The sequence below is a fragment of the Protopterus annectens genome, chromosome 3.part0, assembly GCF_019279795.1.
Source record: "Protopterus annectens isolate FY-2018-M chromosome 3.part0, PAN1.0, whole genome shotgun sequence".
NCBI lineage: Eukaryota > Metazoa > Chordata > Ceratodontiformes > Protopteridae > Protopterus > Protopterus annectens.
The window spans coordinates 283209341-283221727 of NC_056731.1; the positions used below are offsets into that span (position 1 = coordinate 283209341).

General features: G+C 40.5%; 1 protein-coding gene across 1 annotated transcript in view; it reads left to right on the forward strand.

Moving 5' to 3' along the window:
* The window catches only part of NEK10 (NIMA related kinase 10), a 3576599-nt gene that overhangs the window by 1693954 nt on the left and 1870258 nt on the right, over nucleotides 1-12387 (forward strand). The window contains exon 13 of the mRNA XM_044064761.1: nucleotides 11629-11853. Within this exon, the coding sequence (XP_043920696.1) occupies nucleotides 11629-11853 (225 nt within the window). The remainder of the gene's footprint in view (nucleotides 1-11628; nucleotides 11854-12387) is intronic.

Sequence of the window (12387 nt, forward strand, 5' to 3'; positions counted from 1 at the left end):
GCATGTAGTCCGTCATTTCAGGCACTGATCTCGAGGAGTCGGAAGGGTCTCCACGGTCGTCCTCTGATGATATCTCATTTGCAGATATTCTAGAGATCCTGAAGCAGAGAGGTGGCTGGCAGGCCACCACCCCTTCTGATGAGGAGTCAGTGTACCTGAAGGCTTTTGGATCTCAACCTTCAGCCTCCTGGGTGTCTCTGCCTTTTGATGAGTTAATGGACCTGGTTAGTCGAAAGGCGTGGGAGTCACCCGACACAATGGAACCAGTCCCTCGGAGGCCAAACAAATTCTTATCAGCTCCTTCGGGAAAGGATTTCCTTACTAAGGGGGTACCTGTAGATGCTATGGTGGTTGCAGCAGCCACCAAGAAGGAACTTTGAGAGACATCCTCATCTGTTCATCCTCCGAATAAAGACTCGAACGATGGACAGATACAGGAAGCATGTCTTTTCATCAGCAATGTTTACACTCCAATTGCTGAACTACCTAACTCACTTTACAAGGCTACAAAGAGATCTCCTGAAAGAGCTGGGACATACTCTACAAGGTACATTAGCTGTGAGGGTGAATGAGAAGGTCTCCTCCCAGCTATCCACCTTAAATTACATCAACTCCTCCATGAGGCTGATAGCCTACGCAGGTGGTGGAGCGAGCAGGGCAGTGGGTTATGGAGTTTCCCTTAAAAGACACTCCTGGATGCGCTTGTGCAATTTTGTGAGCCCTTTAAGTCTACTTTTACTAATGCCCCTTTTGATGGTTCCTCACTCTTTGGACCCAAAGTAAAAGACACTGTCACCTGATGCGAGCAGGAAGGAAAAAACTCTCTCTGCCATTGGAGTACGTTTTTCTGTACCTTCAAGATCTTATCCTAAATGTCAGAAGAGTGGGGAAATGTGGTTAAAAATATCCCAGAGAGTTTTCCAGGATACACAAGGTGATTCCTTCCCCAGGGGCAGAGGGAGAGGTAACAATGGTAGACACCACCCCAGAGGCATAGGGGGCCCGCAGAACCAGGGTGACCATGATTTCTTTCACGGATGCCCTTATCAGCACTCCTGAAAGAGGCCCGACTGCTCTACTCTGGAGGCAGTTGGGGAACGTTTATGTACCCAGAAGCCTGGCAAACTATCACAAGAGACAAGTGGGTACTAAGAATAATATCCAGAGGTTATTCCATTCCCTTCTCCAATCCTGTTCCACAGACCAGAACAATCCCAGATGTTCCACCCAATCTAAGGGAGCAGGCAACTACAGAGATTCAAAAGTTGCTGTACAAAAGAGTCATCCAAGAAATTCCCACAGACCAAATATGATTCGGAACTTTCTCAAGATTCTTTTTGGTGCCAAAAAGAACAGAGGACTGGAGACCCATATTAGACCTAAGCAAATTAAATAAATCTGTCAAGAAGTTAAAGTTCCGAATGGTGACACTGCAGTCTATACTTCCATTTTTAGGGAAAGATGATTGGATGTGCTTGACAGACCTTCAAGATGCTTACTACCAAATAAAAATGGACAGGACATCGAGAAGGTACTTATGTTTCTGGCTGGGAGCCATTCATTATCAGTTCTGAGCACTGCCCTTTGGTCTCATTACAGCCCCCAGAGTGTTCACCAAATGCATGGCAGTAGTCACGGCTCATCTGAGGCGTCTAGGATTCCGAGTGTTTCCCTGTCTAGATGACTGGCATCTAACTGCCACCACAAAGCATCTACTCCAACAGGCCAGGGATCTGATTTTGGACGTTTGCGCCCAGTTGGGTATTACAGTCAACTTTCAAAAATCTGCCCGGTTCCTCTGTCAACATATTACATTTATAGGTGCAGATCTAGACACTGCTTCTATGGTAGTAGGTCTTCCAACAGACAGAGTTGCAGCACTCAGGCAGCAGATACTTTATCTTCTTCCCAAAACCAAGGTGAAAGCAAAGATAATTCTAAGATTATTAGGGACAATGGCTTCCACAATAACACTGGTTCCTCTTGCCAGAATGCACATGAGGATCCTTCAATGTCTGTTCTTCTCCCAATGGTTACTTCAAGAGCTTCCTATGTCTCACCCGATCAGGATAACGGAATCATGCAAAAACAACTTAAGATGGTGGATATACTCCAGCCATGTGACCATAGGGAGACCCTTTGTTCCACAACAACCCATAGCTATGGTGACCACGGACACTTCCCTGATAGGGTGGGGTGGGGGGGCATTATCTGGGAAGAACAGTCCAAAGTACATGACAAGAACACGAGGCTCACTTGCATATAAATGTCCTAGAGATGAGAGCAGTGCTTCTTGCGTTGCAAGCACTTCACGACTCTCTCCCTCTAGGGGCAATTGCGATACAGCCAGACAATATGTCTGTGGTTTGGTACATAAACAAGCAGGGGGGAACCAGATCTTACCCTCTTTGTCATGAGGCCCTAAGAGTTTGGCAATAGTCTTCCCAGTGGTTTCTAATAGCAACACACGTTCTGGGGAAGTCCAACGTGATAGCAGACAAGCTGAGCAGGGCAATTTTTAATGCCTCACAAGTGGTCTCTCAATCAGAAAGTAGCAGAAAGGATTTTCTGAACATGGGGTCTGTCTTGCTACGATCTTTTTGCCACTCCCTTGAATGCCAAATGCAGCAACTACTTTACCCTAATCCCCCCCTCTGAGGGAGACATCAAGAGATGAACTTGCTTATGATTGGCCCTCAGGACCTCTGTATGCTTTTCCTCCATTTCCTCTCATACCCAGAGTCATTCACAAAGCACAGTCCTTGGAAAACAGGATAATTCTCATTGCTTCTTACTGGCCTCATCAAGTTTGGTTCCCCTTCCTTTGGCCTCATCTTTAGGAGAAGCCTTGGACTCAGACTCAGTTCCCGACCTGCTGACACATACGTCAGGTGCGCTTCATCCTTCTCTCCACACCCTAAAATTGACAGCTTGGCTGCTCCACTTCCCAATCTAGTCAGGCTTCAGAATTTCACTCCTACAGTTAAACATATCTTAATGTCCTCTCATAAAGCTTCCACCAGAAAACTGTATTCTAGCAAATGGAAAAGGTTTTCCCTCTGGGCTCAGAACAGGAACATTGATCCCTTTTCTGCGCCCATCCACTCTATTTTGGAATTTTTGGCGGAACTCTAACAAAAGGGTTCAGCTGCAGCAACCATCAAAGTACAACTCACTGTAATCTCAAATTTCCACATTGGTGACTCCACCTCTAACTTAATGTCACACAGGTTGTGTAGAGCCTTCATGAAAGATGCCTCCTTATTAAGACCTCCCTTTAAGGAACCCCTTTCTCCTTGGGATTTAAATTTTGTTCCATCTCACCTGACATTACCACCTTTTGGAACCCTCATCATCTTCAGACCTCAAGTTCCTTTCCTGGAAGACCATTTTTCTGGTGGCTATAACATCTGCTAGAAGAGTATCAGAGTTGCAAGCTCTGTCTATTAAACCGCCATATTTGATATTTCATAAGGATAGGGTATCCTTGCGAACTAATCCATCATTTTTACCCAAAGTCTCTTCTTCAAATAACATAAATCAATCTATTGAGCTTCCAGTGTTTTTTCCTAATCAAAGCAACAAGGCAGAATACAAATTACATCAACTAGATGTGCACAGACAACTCAGATTCTATTTGCATAGGACAAAAGATTTTAGAAAATCTGACCAGGTATTCTTATCCTTCTCTAACACAAAAAAGGGTAGCTCAGTTTTAAAAACTACTCTTTCCAACTGGCTCTCAAACTGCATTACATTCATCTGTACCTCAAATAACAGAGATTTACCATTTAAGGTGAAGGCTCATTCCACTAGAGCAATGGCTATGTCTTTTGCCTTTCAAGCCAGAATTCCTATGGATATTTGTGCAGCAGCTACTTGGACCACTCCTCATACATTTATCACGCATTACAAAGTGGATTTGGCCTCCAGGGACAAGGCCTCCTTTGGTTCCCGGTGCTTAAAGGTGTATTCTCATGAGTCACCCAGAGAAAAGGTGCTAGGGACGCTGGCCCATCATTATAAGAATGAAGTCGAGATAGGGCAACATAACATAAAGAAGTTATGTACGCATCTTAACATTCCATGTTGTCCATCTCACCATTCATTCTTACAAACCCTCCCTCCTTCCCCTTCAAGAGACTCCTTGTGGACCTGGTGGATGTTTCACTATCTTCAGGAGTTCTTTGTTTCAGTTTTTCTCCTTCCATTGGGGATAGCATATATTTGTGTATATATATATATATATATATATATATATATATATATATATATAGTTACTTACAATTCATTTAGTAGTAGCAGCAAACAAGATCTGGGGAATTACAGCACTGCATTATAGGATACCTACTTGCCACGAGCCAAGTTTAAGTCTTTCAGCTGTGTATTTGGCCAAGTCGGAGCCGATAATCGGCTCCAAACCCATCACTGTAAGAATGAACGGCGAGATGGACAACAAACATGGAACGGTTATGGTGAGTACATAACTTCTTTTTATCTAGCATCTACCAATCCCTATGGGTGCTGGTTAACTAAGAGTTTACTGTACTACCCTCAATTTCTCTCGCTGGCTCTAGGGTGTTTCTTTCCCTTCTTTCTAATACTATATTTAGATAGTATTTGATTACCATTGCTGGCATTCCTATTTACCCATAATTTATGGTTTTTCTAGCTTGACATAATTGGTAGCAGAATTTTTCTTTTTTTCTAATTTCTGTAAAAAAAATTTTTTTTTTACTCTATGTGTATTTCTGTAACTGACAGTGAGTGTAAACTCTGTTTTCAGGCAGTGTGAGTTTCTTCACACTTATGTCAGAAAAACCCACAGGATTTAAAACTGCACTTCTTGTGGGCATAAAATTCCAAATTCAGATGCCCACAAGGACTGCATTTATTGTCTATGGGCTGACCATCTAGAAACAGCATGTAAAATATGCTCCACTTTCAACCCTAGGGTTTTAGCAGATTGACATAATAAATGGATCCTAAGGTGTGCTCTGATGTCTACTTCACTTGGCTCAAATCCCGTCCAAACAAAGCAAATCTGCTCCATTGGAGCATAGGAAGCACTCCCTTCTGAAGTTCCCCAGGTCTTCCGCAGAGCCCCCAACAAAGACAAGAAAATTGGCTCCAGTGCATCCTAAGGCTTGTCAGTCGGATTCGAAGACTTCAGATCCTAAGGCTTCAACCACTGTAATCATGATTAGTCCAACAATGACATCCTTGGATTCTAGACCCTTTGATCCTAAGCAGGGTTCTGCTTATAAGAGTACTACTCCTGAGTGCACTATCAAACTAGTATTACCTACCCTGTCTTCAAGGTTGCTTCAAACCACCAAGAAGCACTCTAGGCCTCCATCCACTTCTTCCTCTAGTTCCTCCAGGAGCTTCTCAGAAGTGAATATAGATAGGATGATGCAGACATTTCTCAGAGCTCAGATCCAAATGGGGGCCTTACCAGCACCATACCCTGCTGGATCTGTGAGTATGCCAACAACTTCTAAAGCTATTTTCTCTCCTTCTTCGATCGGTCTTGTATTTTCTGATCACCAGGATCTAAGATCCCCAAGCGGTCTGGTGTTAAATCCAAGGAAAGCTTCTTCCTCCACTGCGACTATATTCTTGGCGATTTCTGCTCCGTTACTGTCAGATCAGAATGGGTCTCGGAGCTGAAGTGTCTCCGTCAGGTCCCAGGGGATAGGCTCAGCTCTGATTTTGTCAGTTCCATTGTTTCCTGTTGGAACCTTGGTCCTGGACATTTTGGATCTGATTCCATCCCCGAGGTGTGGATCCAAGGGACATCTGGAACTCCTTTGTCGGGAGTATTGGCTTAGAGGAGGTGGGTCAGGGTCTTTCTAGGCCCATCAGCTTTTAGGTAGTGAAAAGGGATTTTTCTTTCCACAGCGAACCACTGTCTCATGCCTCAGATCTTACTATCTTCCCCCATTCGTTTCTAGCTCTGAGTTACTCAAGATGCTCTACCATTGGGGACTATTGCAGTTCAGGCTGACAACATGTCTGTAGTCTGGTACATCAACAAACAAGGAGGAACTTAATTTTATACCCGTTGCAGAGATGCCATGTAAGTATGTGAATGGGTGATCTCATTAGACTGCTTTCTAACTGAGACACACATTCCAGGGAAAACCAAAGTGCTAGGGGGCAAACTAAGCAGATCTATTTTGATGCCCCACAAATGGTCTCTAAATTAATCTGTGATGGAGTTGATCTTCTGGTGTTCAGGCTGACCTTGCTGTGAACTATTTACCACTCCCATCAACAACAAGTGCAGTAGGTACTTCGCTCTGATCACCCCTCAGGGGGAATTAGTGAGAAATGCTCTAGCTCATGCTTGACCCTTTGGTCTCCTTTGTTCTTCCTCTTCTCTTCCCCTGATTCCTAATTTTTTATAGAAAACAAGCAGGCTGAAGCATTCAGTAATTCTCATTGCCCCTTTCTTGCCTTAGCAAGTATAGTTCTCTTTCCTAGGGTCTCTTCTTTGTTATCCTCATTGGATAACTAGAGCCAACTCTGGGATCTCTTGTCACACCCATCAGGGATCCAACATCACAACATTTGAGCCCTAAGACTAACCTCATGGTTTCTCCACTTCCAGTAATAGTTAGACAGCCCAGTCTTTCTGCCTCTGTACGTGATATTATTTTGGCTTCTCAAAAAGAATCTACCAAAAAAGTATATAAAAACAAATAGAAAAGATTCTCCCCTTTGGGCTTTGAATAAAGACATCAATCCCTTTTCTGCCACAGTTTGTCCAATTCTCCAATTCCTGACAATGTTTTTTGAGGAAGGAGCTAGTTTCTCTACAATTAAACTTCAACTGGCAGCTATTTTTTAATTTTCACACAGGAAACAGACAGTTTTCTCTGGCTTCATCTAAACTATGTAAAGTTTTCATGAAAGGAAGTTTTCTTCTAAGGCCTCCAATAAAGGATCCCTCACCACCTTGGGATCTAACAGTTGTACTACAAGCACTAATGCAGAAACCTTTTGAGCCTTCAGCTAAATCTGAATTGAAGTTTAGCTCATGGAAAATAGTTTTCTTGGTAGCCATCACATCTGCAAAGAAAATGCCTGAACTCCAGGCTGTCTGTCTAAAATCTCCTTACGTAATTTTTCATAAGGATAGGATTTCCTTATGGACTAACCCTTCCTTTTTCTGAGAATAACTCTAACCAATCCATCCATTTACCAGTTTTCTTTCCAAATCTATCCATTAAATGAGAGTACATGCTGCATCTTCTTAATGTGCACAGACAATTGCATTTTTATCTTCACAGGACAATACAAATCAGAAAATTAGAACAATTATTTGCTTCCTTTTCTCCAAAAAGACTAGATTATCCAGTATCCAAAGTCATTGTAGCAAAATAGATAACAGACTGTATACCCTGTATTTATTCTCAGAAAGGTGTGACATTATCTAAACCTCCCAAGGCTCATTCAACTAGATCTATGGCCTCGTCATTTGCTTTTTGGTCAAGAACATCTACTGATGACATTTGTGCTGCAGCTACATGGTCCTATGCTCATACTTTTGTTACTCATTACAAATTGGATATTATTTCTAGAAACAGAGCCACCTTTTGAAAAGTTATTTAAAATGGTTGATTGAATGACAGTCTTGTCTTATCTTACTGATACTACTGATTGCAGCTTCTGTGTTAGTGCCTAGTTTTAGTGCCTTGTAAAAAAACAAAGTCTGGTTAGTGCACATAGACTGAGCAGATTATTAACCTTCTCAGCAGTATATTATTATTATTATCTTGCTTGCACAGAACTATTAGAATAACTTGTCTACATAACAGATGACACATACAATAATGTAAGGTTTGCAGGATTTACTGTCTTCACGTTGCTTCTCATACAGCATAAAAGGTGTTCTCCAGTATGCAGATCTAACATATCTAACAAGAAATCAGATTACATCTCACATATATACATTCTTATGAAAGCAGTCTTTTGGGAACTCTGTCATTACTTTGGTATTTTCTGATGTCATACAGTCTGCTTATTAAACTTTTAGGGAGTCTTTCTTGTTTGAGAATGTTTCTGTGTGAAAGCAGTCTTTGGATGATGTCTTGCAGTCTGTTAATAATCTCCTCTGTGTTCTTGTTTCAAGGTGAATTACGTGACAGTTCAGTAAGTTCTTCTTGCCACCAACTCAATTTCTTACTTGCACCTGTGTCTCAGGAATTCCTTATCAGTATTTTTCTCAAGCTGTATTAGACCATGAAAATTCATGTTGCATACAGATGAATGCCGCTTATTTATTTGATTTTTTTCCTTGATTTTCAGCGAAGAACATTTTAACCCTTTTTTAGCAAACAGAAATGTATGCATCTAACTGACTGTATTATTCCTACATATATTATAGTAACAGAAGTGTATATGCATCTGACTAGCAAACAGAAGTACATGCATTTATAAATCTCTAAATATATATCTTAACACCTTCGGTTTGGCTGTACTCCAGAATAGTTTTCCATGAGCTCCACCTAAGATCAGTGTAGCTGGGGAATCGTTCCCAAACATTGAGGAAGAATGAAAAGGACAACATCAGATTTAAAAGTTATGTTATTACAATAAATAGGCATCTGTGTTGTCTATTTTCATTCTTCCTCAAATTCCCACCCATACATTCCCATCCAAGTTCCTGGAGAAACCTATTGGATTATATTAGAACCTGCAGTTCCAGGTTTGAGCCCTGTCTTTCTATCAAAATATTCCTGTCTCTGTTTTCCTATGGGAATAGGGAAGTAAACTAGATCTGATTCTTTGGAGATGCAATAAGTCTGGAATAAGTGGCCAAGTCCCATGCATTGAGGAAAAATGAAAATGGACAACACAGGTGCCTAGTTATGATAAGAACATAACTTTTAATTTTGCAAGTTCAAGCAGCAACTCTTTGTGCAATGCTGTGGTAGAATCACTTGCAGCAGTGGGGGCGTCTACAATAGACACTGCACCAAAAGCATAGGTAGACTGCAGAATCAGGTGTTCCATAGCTTTTCCATGTGAACCAGCAACAGCATCACTCAGGGCCTGCTCAGTTCTCCCAACTCTGGAAGCAGTCAGAGGTCAACTGTCTCAGCATATATAAACATGAAGATGAACATCTGGTAAACAGCCCAAGCCAGTAAATAAATCTTAATTTTTGTGATGGAAATTGTCTCTGTATACATGTGCAACATGAATTAGTTTCACCCTACAAAGCAACTGGTGAGTTAAGTGACTGAATAAAAGTGAATTTTCTACTTCAGCTATTTAGAACTGAATGCTGCATTTCTTATTATTTAATGCACAACTAATCAGTTTCTGACCCATTGCTGACATAGATTATATAAGTAAGCAATTTGCACATGATGGATTTAATTTGCTCCTTTTCCAAAAATATTTGAGCAGCCATCACTACCCCTATATCTGGTTTAAGTACAAAAATTTATTTTAGCTAGCTCCATGGCATAGAGGGATAAATGAATGACTATGCTGTATCATGCAGAGTTCATCTAGTGGCTCAGTTACCAGTAGTAGCTGATACAGGAGGATGGGCATGAGCAGTTGCTGTGAGTTTGTTAATTCTGGGTGGAGGCAGGTAGCCCCGCCTCACCATATGGTTGAATCTTAGTGGGCATACTTAATGTTCATCTATTATAGTTCCAAGCTGGCTGTGCTCGCATTACCATAGTGCTTATGTAACTAGCAAAGGGAAAACTAGTGTGTGGAAGCATGCTTCCCCATAGGAGGTAGCAGTTGTGGGCTTGGAGGAGCTGCCGAGGTGGTGTAGGGGGTGCTGCCAAAAGAACCAGATGGTTTGGCCCACAACCTACCACCAGGCTCTCATTTGAGAACAGAAGGCAGGTAGGGTTCCTGGCCGGGAATGAGTGGACTATAGGGCTGTTGCCTAGCCTGTAGATACCCAGTGGCTGTTCTACTGGAACGAATGGGCCAAATTGGTGAAGGTAGAGGAGCTACTGGGCAAAGTCCTGGGGGAAAAATACTTTTTTATTTTCTCTTTGTTTATATTTTTGATTCATCCTCTTATTTTTTAATTCTGTATCTCATTCTTGCATAGTATTTTTTCTCTCTTAGCATTTGTTTACCTTTTGGTAGCTGGGTAAGTGGGCTGGTCCACAGACCCTTTTCAGCCACAACCTGAAATCACAGAAGCAAAAGCAAACAACATGAAAAAAATGCAAAGTCAAATGTTTTTTAAAGTGTTTTGGAACAAACACATGCTTGTTGCAAATCCTCATGCTTGTTACAGGGAAATGTTGCAGGTACAGTTAGCGTAAAAAAAATTGTTTATAATTTATACAGTTCATATGTAAAGTCCATATTGAATTACAACATTTCAGGAAACAAACAGGGCAACATTTAGGGTAACAAGCAAGAAAAGACTATCATGTTGGAGGAAGTATGCTCACAAGTGAATTATTATCATGGCTTTGTTCCATTATATGCATTTGTTTTGGCTGCAGATTAATTTCTCAGACAATACACAATTTATCTTTGTGATTTCTTTTTTCACAGCTTTTTCATTGCTAACACAGAATGCAATTGAATATTTTCTTTTATTATGCTTATAACCACACACTATGCAGAGCATGTCTCTATATGCTGTTCATGCTTTTGAGCATACTTTTTGCTGATCTGACTGGTTTTGTCCAGTTTCTTATGTTTTGCTCCAGCATACTAATTCTAATTCTTTGGCTTGCTTTTTAAATTGAGACATGATAATTTCACTCAGTGTACATCTGTTGGTTTATTTGGCATGAAACATGTTTCTAGCAGCAGTCTGCTTCTCATTTGTTCATTTTGCTTACCTTAAATAATTTTGTCTCATACTAATGAATCATATAACTCACCAAATTCACAATTATTTTCACATTTCTTTATTTCAGTAAATCTACACCAGTTCTTTTATAGGGCCTTGTGCACTTATGAAAAGTAATAGTATATATGGCATATTTTCCTTACAACTCATAGTACATCTTATGTGTCTGCAGTACTCTCTCTCTCTTTCCAGCCACACCCTCAAAGTTTAAATGTTAAACACACTTTGAATGTCTACCACTGCAGCATACAGGAGCATTCATACTGTGCTGTTTCATAGGGACATAGTCACACTAGATCGCAAACTATCTCTCCCCACTTTGATGAAATTTGATTGTGGGAATGTGACTGACATTTAACCACTTCTTAAAGAGTTAATCTCTATTGCATTTTTCAGCCCCTAGTATCTACCAGTGGCATTGTTACGCTGGCAGCTCTCCCAAATTTCCCTTCAAGGAAGAAAATCCATTACTGGATACATAAGCCTTCCTTACTTCTGTCTGCTATCTGCCTTCTCAAATTCATTCCAGTAATCATTGTATTTGTAAAAGGAATCTTACCACAGCACCAGTTGTTAGCCAGAATGTCCATTTTGAAAACAAGAAAAATACATTACTATTTTCATTGAATTTATGATCTATGTTGCTTTTTTGAAATATTTTGATGGAAAGGAGTTCAAATCCATATTTAAGCCCTTTGATCATATAGTTGTAGTTCATAAAGCTAAATTACATGCATTCAAATAGTTCATTGGTTTGTTGTGATTGTCTACAGGCTTGCAGCAGAGCTCTTGCGTCTACTCTGTGCAGCTCTTAAAGTAAGAGAACAGTTAAAGGTCTATGAAGGAATACCCGTGTTGCTGAGCCTCCTACATTCGGATCACCTTAAGCTGCTATGGAATGTCATCTGGGTCCTTGTACAACTCTGTGAGGATCCTGAAAGCAGTGCTGAAATAAGAATTTGGGGTGGAATCAAGCAACTTCTTCACATTCTACAAGGGTAAGCCTGTATTATCTGAACTATTTTAATTTATTGGTTCAGATAAATGTTATTAACATTGATTGTTTCTGTTTAAAAAAGAAAACATTTAATCTCTGTTCAGTGAGTTTGAGCTTCGAATTTATCATATATGAGAAGGCAATATATCATTCAGAAATTCTATTTGAACATTTGAGAATGAAGTCCTAGAGTATTTTTCCTTCTGCACCTCTTCCACCCTTGCAAATAATTTCAGAACTTCAATTCATGTTTTCTTTTTTGAATAATATTTTCCAATCCACTTTAATAATTTTCCATAGTTCCTGATGTCTTCTAGGAAAAAAGTATGCCTTCTTATTAATTCATACTACAGTTTAACTGTGTTCCACTTCCTTATGCATCATATTTTTATAATTTTGTACTGTTTCTGGTGGTGTTTCCCTGTTACCGAGGGAAAATTGACAGCTTTCCTTTTTCCTTCTTTGAAAACTGTTATCAAGATTCTTTGCACTTAGGTATGCCACACACACATTAAAAAACTAACAGGTTCTAAAG